We start from the raw sequence: 12,414 nt of genomic DNA on the forward strand, positions 1-12,414 counted from the left end.
TGTAGGTTTGATGAGATTTACAAACTGTTGCTGTCACTGTGTTAAAAAGAGGAGTCTTATTAGATTAAGGTTTTAAGGATTGTCAAATGTAGATCAAATGTATACAACCGAGGACAAACCTGCTGATACTATTCTGTGACATACTGTCAGTGTGGACCACCACACGTTAAGGCATTACACAGACTGACAGATATGGCACAGAGGGCATGGATCATGCTGGAGCTGCCCCTCTCCAGCCCCTCTTGCTTCATCAGCAGTCCTCTCTCTATCTCTGGTTTCCCGTCTGTGCGCTTCACACGGCCACGCTGCCTGTCAGCCTGTGAATGTCCCCGGCCGTCCCCTCCCTGTGAGCTTCATTAAGCCTGTCAGGGATGGAGTGAAAGCCTGACGCCAGCCCTTTTGCCTGGTTAGCATATTCAGCTCCCGGTGAACTCCACAGAAGGCCGCAGTATGGAGGAGAGCTGGGTGCAGTCTTTTGAAGATTCACAAAGTTGTTTATTGATCCTTCAGAGATGGTCAGAGAGGCTTTAATCCTGCACTTTAAAACTCTGGCTTCAGATTCAATAGCTCAACAGGGCGTTGTAACTTGGGGGTGCCCTCTAGAAGCCTTTCATTGGATTTTTGAAGATATCTGATTTAAGATATTTTCAAGCTTAGTTTGGCCGATAGTTCTAAACACACACCTTTCTCTCATTATAAAAAAAACACCAAGTCTCTCCTATACTGGAATTGACCTTTTACTCTTAGTGTGACAAATATCAGTGAGGCTCAACATGCGGACATGACTTGCACTCCATGTCCAGATGTCTGTGATGAAGGTGAAATGAGTAGCAATAACAAGGAGCTTCTCTCTGTGACTGAAGACCAAGCTTTGCAGTACAAGTGAGGCTACATCTGAGAAGTAACGCCCATTAGGCATTGTGTAGTGAGGCTTTAAGTACATCATTAGCCTTCAGAAGCCAGAATCTTACACCTCGCTGAAAGGCCAGTTACTGAGAGCAATGAAGTCACTCATTTTCTCATAAAGCTCCTTCACCTTCGGGTGATTGCTGCCAAATATCTAATAGCTTTGTTGATGACTGAATGACAGACTACTGACAAGTGCTGGTGCTGCCGCAGCTTTACTAATTCTACAAAGCTGATCTTTACAGCAGAAATAAACATGTTTACAGCCTGGTACAAAAAACGAGTGTAGTCTGAAGAGCTCATTTCTCGATCAGGGGGTGAATTTCTTTCATAACGCTGCAATTTCAAAGACATTAAGATTATGAGTTTTCCATTATGAGAGACACAGCTGACTTGAGTGACAGGTGGGAACACTGTAGCTGTTGGCAAGGAGGCTCAAAGTGCACCTCTCTACCTCACACTAGCTCAAGAGCAGTTAGGTTGAGTCCAGCATTTCCAATATAGCTGCTGCCTACGATTTGCTTCAAAACAGCGCTTCAGAAACAGGTGGGTGACGTCACGGATACTACGTCCATTATTCATACAGTCTATGATCCCAACCCCCATTTTTGGGACCCTTGCTTTAGATGCTCAGTTAAATTGGTTGTGTTACAAGAGTTTTTCCATCACTTGTGCTTCACAAGTTTTGCAAATAGCTAATTTGCTTTCCATTTCTGATACTTCAAAATCCTTCCATGTGGCAAAGCTTTGTTAAAGCTTGGGACAAGTAAGATGTCATCACATGTGCATAATAAATGTGTCACAAATGTGTTCATTTCCAAACTTTTATTTTCCAACACCGATTTTATGCTGATGATATTGTTGTATCTCAATTGACGTACAAAGAGATTTTGTTTGCTGAAAATGTATTAGTATTGCACTTTGAGCTTGTGGGACTAGACTCTACTAAATAGGTGTGTTACCAGTAAAACATGACATATGGAGGCCAAGCTATATGCGCTCTGTACTGTGCTGAGCAGAGAGAAAGAGGAGCTGTTGTTGAAGTTTTTCACCGATCAGCTAAATCTGATGTGACTGTTGAAGTCATCACTACATGTTGTAAGCACACTGATGTGAACAGTATGAGCACTTAGAGAGAATACGTGCCTCAAACAGTCAAATAAGGAGAGAGACATACATCTGTTTAACATTAACAGCAACATTAACATTAACAATAACACGTCAGTCCCATTCAAAATGGCCTTATTCTTAATAAGTGTACCTGAGAAGCCAGTTTGAGAGTTGTAGAAACTCTGTAAAGAAATCTTTGTGCAATGGATTTCAGGAAGTGTAAAATCCGTTTGCAGCAGATAAGAAGAGATTGGTTTCATCATAAAAACAAACAATCCTGAGATCTGATGAAATGATGAATCTAATTTCTGGTTTGAGGAGTTCAATGATACAAACTGTTCTAGGAGAACAACTGGAGCCACCATATTGTTTCGTGTTCTGCAGCCACAGACCATCATGAGCCGCTGTTTATCAGCCCTTTATCCAATCATCAAATCAACATCATAAAAGCTTGATGAAGAGCCGTTTTATAGATGTGTACAAAACATACATGGCATCTGGAATCACCTCAAATACTTCATCAACTTTAACATGAGTCTGTCCAGGTACAGCATGTCCGCAGAGTTACATTCATTAATCTGGTGCTGACGCGTCCAAGAAATTACATTTTCATTTGCTTTGTTGTCGCCAAGTGTTTTTCCTGGCTCGGACTGTGCAAATTGTCTCGGCTCGAAAGAGTTAAAAACGGGATTATAGAGGGAGAAGGTAGCCAAACAGTGCTGCCAAATCCAAGCCCCATCTCTGCAGGATTAAAAAGCCCACAGCAGAGGAAGCTGTCACTAAAAATTGTACAAGAAATGTCGCTTTCCAAACAGAAAACAACAATGTGCTTTTTATCAAAGTAGAGCTGCTGCAGCCTATTTCTCTTGCATGTGAATGTTTGCAGTTCAAAAGTGCAAACAGTGCAAGGGGGGTTCTGTTGTGATCCAAACATCTCATGAGGCTCTTTACTGCTCTTTTCCATTTCCTCAATTCCTACCACCAGCTTGCCTTATGATTCATCTGTTCCTTTTTTTGTCAGAGGTTGTCCATTACAGTGAATAACCCACTTGTGCAACCTTTGAAATCAGTGCAAGGGGGTATAAAAGTGATATCTAATGTAAGTTAAAGAAATGAAAATATGGACCCTTACACGTTCACGAGTTTAGTTGTTGTTGTCACAGAGCCATAAATGTGATCATTCTGTATGAAGTCACACATCTGCTGACACGCCTTTGCATCTCTGCGCAGACGACATCATAGCTACCTCTCGCCAGTTCTGCTTCAACAAGGGGAAAAAAAATATGTTTGCAGAGACTAATCAGAGCCGAACACAGATGCATACAGAAGTGAAACTCCAGCTGCTCCGTCTGCGCGCAGAAACACACAGCAGAGGTTGAACAGACAGACAGACAGATGTTCGGTAATGAGATTACACAGAGAATGAGATTGAGAGCGTGCAGGAAGGGCAGACAGAGGTCTGTTAGTTTACTCTTATCATGTCTGGATGTTTCTCTCTGATAGCTTAATTTTCAGTGATTTGCTGGAAGGAGGAATGCTTGAATGACGCCGACAGAGTGCTGTTAATATCTGCAGATTTGTACAAGGACTGATGCACTACTTGGTCAATTTGATCACATTTTAAAGAGAGCAGGGCGGACTCTGACAGCATTTCAAATATTGCATGCTTTAATCTAGAGTCTTGAAGTGTTCTTAGCATCTTTTCCAACCAAGTTTACCCTCTTCATTCCCTTTTGCCCCCTAAGAAACATCCAAATCAGCCTATATAGTCTGACACGCAACGTTTTCTCTCCCTGCCTGTGTCTCAGAGCTCTGTTGTTCTCAGTTTCTCTAATCTCCTCTCCACCTCTGCTCAGCTATCACTGGCAGGAAATAGGCGGCGTCTTCATTTCTTACTTCCCAGCTGAAGCCGGGCGTGTCGCCTCAGTTTCCTCTCTAGCGCGCTGTCTATATATATCTCACACACGGCGAGCGGACACACACGTCAGACACAGAGTTTGGAGGAGGGAGCGGCAGTCTTTAGGTCAACACAGCAATGCCGATCAGACTTTGAACCCCCACCACATGAGGTCTTGACCTCCCAACACCCGGAGAGAGAGGGACTGCTGCAGCAGAGGGGCGGTTGGGGTTGACTCCTCGAGATGACTGACTGGTGATTGATGTGTGACCTCGTTGCTGTGTGCACACACATACAGACACACAACCATTTTAAAGTTCTCACATATTCATGCATACACACATTTAAACGCTTCATTTTCATTTAAGATCAGTCTCTTTTATAATCTAGAGTGCACTAACTCAGGTAGAAACACATTCAGTGAATCATTAGTCTTATTAACATCCAGCTTTTTTCTCCCAAGTGTGAGCTCAGATTCCAGAAATGAAGCTGTCCATCCTCCCCCATACCTTCACAGACACCCTCATCAGCTCTCCCTCCCTCCTCTAACCGGTGTCATCTATCATTCATAAAATGAAGGTCGGTACGTAAGGCACCTGCTATGAACGGGTGCTGTGAGTGATGATGACTGTAATCGCAGTGGAGATGGAGGTCACAGTTGTTTTCGACCCCCTCTTGTGCGATGGGTCAAAAACTGAGCTTCATCAAAAAGGCCCTAGGGTGTGGGCCAGTAGAGCGAGACATTAGGTCAACAGGGGTCCAGTGACAGGACTTTACAAAAAAACATGTTGTGGTTTATTTTAAATGTTTATGTTGATGCTTTTTGTCGTGGTTGATTGATGGGGCGCTTCACATCACCTCTGCCTAAGTACAAAGCTTTAAACTGTCATGTCGTGTTCAGGGACATGTTGAACTAGAATAAACTGCCTCGATATGTTACCCAAATCACTAATAAATCTGTTCTTAAAAGAGGTAAAGAAATAGTCTTATTAAATTGAGAAATCAATTGGTGCTCCACATTACAAGTTGTAAGTGTAGAAGAATTGCGTACTATTTTAACCCTCCATTAGTTCTTACTCTGTGGCAAGACATGATGGGGATCCTATGGAAATAAATACGTCCCTCTCAAATAATGAGCTACAACAGTCAAGATAGCAATTTGAAGACTTTGCTTGCAACATGCTTCTGGTATAAAAGATGGACTTGCAGATCACTGGCTGACAGCGTTGTTCTTGTGCATTTTAAAATGAAAGCTTGGAGTCACAGATAGTGTCCATAGACTGTATAAATAATGGACCTAGTATCCGTGGCATCACCTGTCTGTTTCTGAAGCGCTGTTTTGAAGCTAATCGTCGGTGGGAGCCATATTGGAAATGCTGAAGCCAACGTAACTGCTGTCGAGCTAGTGTGAGGTAAAGAGGCTGGCTTTAAGCCTCCTAGCCAACAGCTACAGTGTTCCCATCTGCAATCAAGTCAGCTGTGCCTTTCATAATGGAAAACTCGGAATCTTAATATCTTCGAAATTGACGAGTTATGAAAAAATTCACCCCCTGTACAGTGTGTGCCGATCGAGAAATGAGCTATCCAGACTACACTTGTTTTTTGAACCAGGCTGTAAACATGTTTATTTCTGCTGTGAAGATCGTCTTATTTTTAATTTGTGTGTATGTGGTTTCAGGTACTTCTAGAGCCAGCCTCAAGCGGACACTCAATGAACTACAGTTTTTAACATCTCCACATTGGCTTCAATTCTTGTGGTCGTAGTTTGCCACTTGATAGTATCATAGGCTTGAATAAAACTAAACAGAGTTTCAGTTAATAGGTTGAAGAAAAAAAAAAAAGAGTACCTAAAATGAAAGCGGTCCTGAAATAACGCCCTGAGGAACACCTCTTGTCATACCTCAAGCCTGAATAACTCGTATCTTTTTTGCTGCAGATGTTAGAATACTTTGAGATGGGTTCTAAAATAAGGAATGCTATTGCAATATGTAGCCAATGTTATGAATGTTATGAACACTTCTTGCAGGTGTTTTTGATAAATCTCCACCAGATAAGGAAGGGGTGGTGACCATGCCCGCTGAGCTCCTTGAAGGCTTTTAGTTTGAAACAGATGGAGGAAGTGTCAGGTTTAAATTACACTGATGAGGCCTTTCAGTCCAGTATAACACAATCTCTTTGTGAAACAAGAGACATAAGAGATAACACAATATTCTGCTAAAATAAAGGCAGCTTATTAGCTTAAATAAATACCTTTATCCTCCTTTTGTACCCCACTACTCACCACCTTTCTTCATTTCTCTCTCCTGCAGACTGTGGATATTCATAAGGAGAAAGTGGCACGTCGAGAGATCGGCATCCTGACCACAAACAAGAACACCGCCCGCACTCACAAGATCATCGCCCCAGGCAACATGGAGCGGCCGGTGCGCTACATCCGAAAGCCCATCGACTACACACTGCTGGATGACGTGGGGCACGGCGTCAAAGTAAGAAACATGACAGATGAAAGCACTCAGGATTAGTTAACCTGAATGGAAACAAACAACCTCACAGGGGAGTTAATTTTTAATTATATCAAGGTTTTTCTTTCCACATTTCTTTTCAAAACACAGCATTCAGGCTTCTGTAGAACCAGACTGTAGCAGCTAAATCCCAAAGTCATTACTCTGATAGATCGACTTGATTTTTAGACTGAATCAATTTGGCGAGATGGCAAAAAACACCTACTTAGTGGAGTTCACACCTTGCACCCTCATGTGAACACAGCAACTGTCTGCCTTCATAATTCACTCCCACACACAGGGACTCACACTTCAAGACGATCAATACACAGGGCTTTTAGTTAATTAAGCACAGAAACACTTGCACATGTACCAATCATAGAAAAGATAAGTCTTTGAGAATGTGGCCAAGAGAGCTTTCTGTGACAGATGTTGCGTTCATGCACACTAACAACTTCCTAAATGGGAAGTAAATGGAAAAAGTGTGGATCCAGAGAGTGTGTGTGAGAGAGAGAGAGTGAAATGTCCTGGCCGAGCGCTTACACTAGCCGTCACACCACCAATTGATCGGAGGCGAAATATTCTCCAGCTCTTTTCCGGCTCTTTCTTCAATTTTTTTAGTCCCTCTCCACACGATTCATCTGCCATCTCCCCTCCCCTCCATGCACACCCTCTTGTGCATTGATTGCTGGTGTCACACACATTTCCGCACCCCATTTGAGTCGGCCTCTTCATCCCTGTCTGTCTCTGTTGAGATAGCGGCTGTCTGCTGATTTTCAAACATCCGCTGATTCAAATTTAAAAAACGCTCACTGTTTCCTCCTCTGAGAGCTGGCTCACACAGAGACACATTTTGGCATGGCCCACTATGCAAATGAAGCATCATTCACGGATGCTGCGGAAGATCGATCTCTGCAGGAATCAGTGCAGATCAGAGAGGATGATGCAGGGGGGGAAATGTGTGCAACCTATTTTTTTTCTACCTACACAAGAGAATGGAAGCGTATGCTGCTGGTGCATTAGAGAGCATGACTCAGACATGTGTAAAATAATGACTCATTTAGGGAACACCTTTTGAATGAAGTTTAGTTAGATAGTATCCTTTTGGAGAGCAGAAAACCTCCGGGAGAGGGAGACTCTTTGGCTACTGCTTCATTTGAAATTCTCTCTGATTCCTGTCTGGCTCCGTGTGTGTGTGTGTGTGGCTGTGTTTTTGTTCATGGATGTGCACTTGTCTGGCTCGGTGCAGACTGAAAATGCATATCACACTCCCAATTTTTCACTGCCTCTCTTGCACACATCTGTAAATAATTCAAGAGTATAGAATCATTTCATTCTCGTGCATCAGCAGACACAACATACAAACAAGGATGTATTCTTAGAAGTCTTCTAATGCATGTGTTTGTTTGTTTGTGTGTTTGTATTAGGGATGCACCATATTGGATTTTTAGCCCATTACCGATACCGATATTTTTTTTCTGCACACCTAATTGCAGAGATCATCAGTTCTCTTCTGTATTGGAATTAGCGTACAGTATTATGGTGATACTCTTATCACATTTGTTATGTAATGTTCATTTCTTGTGCAAAATAAGAAAAATACTTAATACTTAAAACTGCATATTTATTTATGACAATTGCTTTCAAACAAAATTCATACAAAAAGATACATCCTACTTAAAACTTGACTGATGCTCTCCCTGAGACAATCATAACAAAATACAACCAGGGCAAATTTGACCAATTTCACATTTGACATATTAAGTAAACCTCTGTTCACAGGGAACATGTGAAAAGTGCAACTGTACAGCCAAGGCTTAAAATTAACTTTTTACCTCATCTGTCATTGGCTAGTGACCTCCAAAAAATTAGCGGCCAAAAATATATTTCACCGGCCAAATAAAAAAATACTGCCTTATTTGATTTAAAATAATTACCATACGTTTTTATAATGAAAATCCAACTTATTACTTACTAGGTGACATATCATGCAAAATCGACTTTTTAATGGTTCTCTACCTGAAATATGTTTCCCTGGCATGTCTACAAACCCCCTGAAAATGAAAAAAATCCATTCTGCCCCTGTTCTGATTTCTCCACCTTTCTGTAAATGTGTGTGAAACGAGCCGTTTCAGACTTCCGTGTTTTTGTTACGTCACAACAATATCCGGTCTGTCACGGAAGTCAGAGCTCAGAGCTTGTTCAGCCCATAGACTGTATAAAATACAACTCAACCCCTCCTCTGTTTTTCATTCCCTGCACACATGTGTGCTAACAAGGAGCTTAGGAGGGAGGCACGCTAGTTGTAGGCTGTCTTAATAAACACAAAGGTCGGTTTTACTCCCCACGTCTGCAGATCTAAAGATCTAGTGGATGATTTGTATTTCTCATGGAAAAGTGCTAGCGCTAGTTAGCAAAGCCACATAGCTACATGTCATAGCTGTGTACCAAGACACACGTCGACATACTGACAAATAAAACAACAAGAAACACTAAATCTGTGACCAATCATTCAGAAAGGTCCTGCTGCAGGCGCCGCTCTGTCAGGATCAGATTCTGGATCAAATTCAGAGGGTTGAAGTAACGCGATCTCTGAGCAGCCGTGTATATTCAGACAACATGTAAATATTAGATCAACGTGCTGGAGAGCCGAGGCACATCCACTTCCGGAGGGGGCGTGGTCAGAGAGAAAACAGACTGTTCTGAGCAGGGCTGACAAAGAGAGTTTTTCAGGCATGCCAAAATCTGATTTCAAAGTGTTTTTTTGAGCATAAACTTTAAAGACATGTTTTGAGGACCTCTTAGCCCAATATATTTTGATGAAAAAAGCGTAATATGTCACCTTTAAGCATCACTTAAAGAATACAGTTATGTACAGATAGAATTTGATTATTGCTATTTTATTAGGTTATACTTCATTTCAAGGTGACTGCTGCATCATCATATATTAGAAATATTCAAAAGTGCTGTCTGTCTGTCTGTTCCTCTTCTTGATAGTCTCCTGCCTCTTTGTTTATCCTTTTTGTTGGTGGTGGCTTCACGCCGAGAATGTGTCACCACATCTTCCTTGAAACGCTCTTCCCGCCGTGCTTCTTCAAGCAAAGGGAATTAATAGAACTCCAGTAGCTGACGCCGCACCGTTCCCGACGTACCAAATCACAACACAAGTCCAGCAGCGAGGATCAAAATAGCCTCACAGTCGGCAGAAATGGGCGAAAGTATGAAAACAAAACCTCACATGCAATACAAAATTTTCCATCGGCCATCTGTGTTTTTATTTTACACGCCAAACAAACTTTTTACCCGCCATCGGTGCTTGGCGGGTGTTATTTTTACGCCCTGTGTACAGCAATTAAACCCAAATTAAATAAAACGGTTTACTCTTTGACAGTAAATGTGCCTAAAATAGCCAGCTACATGTACCTTACAGACTGCTGCTTAAATTCAAATTTAACTTAAAGCATGGGCCCAACATGTGTGAAGCAGCCCATTATTTTATCAGTTAATTATATCGGCTGATATCGGCGTGTTGGCCGATATCCCATAGTTCATTTTAAAGCCAATATCGGCCGATATCTGTAATATGCCGTTAATATCATGCATCCCTAGTTTATATGCATGTTATTTTAATGTGAAATGGCACCTCATTGGAGCTCCGTCCTTTTTTCTCCTGGCTCAAGCATTGAAGGTGTGATCATCACTCCTCTACCTCTCTTGCACAAGCAGAGGAACTCACCCACGGATAGATGTGAAGTCAGACTGGAGCACGGAAAGACCCATTCACACATTTACGGATGACTGTGCTCCCCCCCCTCCTCTGTCACAGCCTTTTATTGGCATTACTGCCAGTAACCAGGGTGACATACTTTCAGCCGCTCGGACAGTCTGGACCCCTCACCGCTGTTATTTATGACCTCAGCGTGCTTTACAGCCCGCTTTATTTTGTGTTAGTGCAACGCTTCAAACATCAGCACGCACACATGTAGCTCAGACACTGCTCATTACTCCTGCCGGTTATAGTGATTCTCTTTCTGATTGCACTGTTTGTAACGCTCGTCTAGACACTGCAGCAAACAGAAAGAGACCCACATACAAACAAAATGGGTTGAGGAGAAGTTTCACGATGTATATTTGATAAAGAGGACGGGAGGGATTCAGCTGTTTTTCAGTCTTCTCACAAAGTGGAACAAAAGGAAGTTATCTCTCCTCTTCCTGTGCTTTGTGTAGAAGCTAAATTGGGTTGTTTGATGTGGGTTTCATTTGTCGGCAGGTGTCTGAATGCAAATTGAAGAGACTGATAGAAACATTGATATCCCCCTACTGAAAATAATGTTGCAACAGATGAGGACAAGTGTTAAATGGGGTGACATTCTCATGGTTCTGACACAATGAATTAAAGTATCAAACATATTGATTTACTGTATAACACTGTTTTCCTCCTCTCTTTATGTCTGTGTAACTTGATGCTTTTGGGGTCCTCTTTTTTGCTGTTGTTGTTTTTATTGTGGGGCTTTTTTTACTTCATTTGATAAGACAGCGTGAAAAAGAGACAGGGAATGTTTGCAGAGAGTAGGAGATGACATGCACCGAATCATGTCAGGGACCAGAAATCCATCCTACAACCAGCGTGACAAGGAGCTCCAAACATGGGGCAACCAACCGCTGCACCAACTGAGCTCTGGGGGGCTAATTTGAGTTGTGGGCTGCTGGTGGAACAAACAGAGAACTGGAACATGTTGCATTTAGCTTGTTTTGGGATATGGTGACACATCTCTTTCTCTGTTCTCAGATTTTATTAACAAAAGTAATGTAACAGTAATCAAATTAATTGCCGGACAAAACATTTTAATCTCACTATGAATAAAAATATAACACATTACTCCATTCTTACAAAGATAAGTACGCTGGTAGTGTAGTAAACCAAACATATTTAGTTTGATTGCATATTCAGCAGGAATGAGCATTTCAAGTGATTAGCCCCTCCCTCTAATGGTCCAGTCACATTAATCAGCACCGGGACGAGGTGCTGCTAGTAGAGGGAACTGGCAGCGTCTGTCTCGACCTTTCTGTGATTCAGCAGCGTGCCATGTTTACATTTTAAATATTCTGTGCAATGTTCTCCATTTCTGAGTCTCACAGCACTGCATACGTATTTTCAGCAACTGTTGCTAGTGTTCATCTTCTTTTGCTATTTAATGGCAGTTTCCAAGAATTAGCATTCTTCCTCTCCTGTTACTTAATGCGTTAGCAAATAGCTCTACGCCGCTCTAGAGCCACGGTCTGGCAGGATTACCGTATTACGACCCGGCACCGGTGAAAACAATTTTCGAAACCGCCTGCTACATATTACTTAGAAATGTAGTATGTCGGGCGCTGGTGGCCTAGCGGTATAAGCGCCCCACATACAGAGGCTACAGTCATCATCGCAGGGGTCGCCGATTCGATTCCCGTCCAGGACCATTTCCTGCATGTCTTCCCCCACTCTCTACTACTCTCTACCCACATTTCCTGTCTCTCTTCAGCTGTCCTATCGAATAAAGGTGAAAAAGCCCCCAAAAATATAATTTAGGAAAGAAAAAAAAGAAATGTAGTATGCAGTATGTACTGTATACTACATACTGCGTTTTAAGGTAGTATGTAGTATGACTGTTCTGTTGGATCTGTGTCAGACTTCCCTTGATTTCCGGTTTTCAGAAAGCGGAAGTAAAGTACGACCGAGCTGATAGCAAAACTACTTCTTTAGCATTACTTATGATTTAAAAAGTAAAGAGGTGGTTTATATGTAGTTGAATAATTTTCACAGCAAATCAGTACGTACAGCGAGTATAGTCGGCGGTTCCGAAAACAGCCAGTCATGTCCTCTCCCTAGTATGCCAAAACCTTAGTAGAAGGCAGTACAACTTGAATATAATCACATCTACTCCATAATTCAGGATGGTCATAACACGGATACTAAGCTGCACATTTGTGTCATCATGTGTGGTAACCACTGTGTCCTTT

The 12,414-nt window shown here is 42.1% G+C and overlaps 1 protein-coding gene across 4 annotated transcripts in view; it reads left to right on the plus strand.

Moving 5' to 3' along the window:
* Window positions 1–12,414, plus strand: part of LOC117826451 (abl interactor 1-like) — a 42,838-nt gene that overhangs the window by 14,632 nt on the left and 15,792 nt on the right. For all 4 annotated transcript variants that reach the window (XM_034702509.1, XM_034702507.1, XM_034702508.1 and 1 more), the window contains exon 3: window positions 6,223–6,399. In XM_034702509.1, the coding sequence (XP_034558400.1) occupies window positions 6,223–6,399 (177 nt within the window). The remainder of the gene's footprint in view (window positions 1–6,222; window positions 6,400–12,414) is intronic.

This window comes from Notolabrus celidotus, chromosome 15, assembly GCF_009762535.1.
Source record: "Notolabrus celidotus isolate fNotCel1 chromosome 15, fNotCel1.pri, whole genome shotgun sequence".
NCBI classification, from domain to species: Eukaryota; Metazoa; Chordata; class Actinopteri; order Labriformes; family Labridae; genus Notolabrus; species Notolabrus celidotus.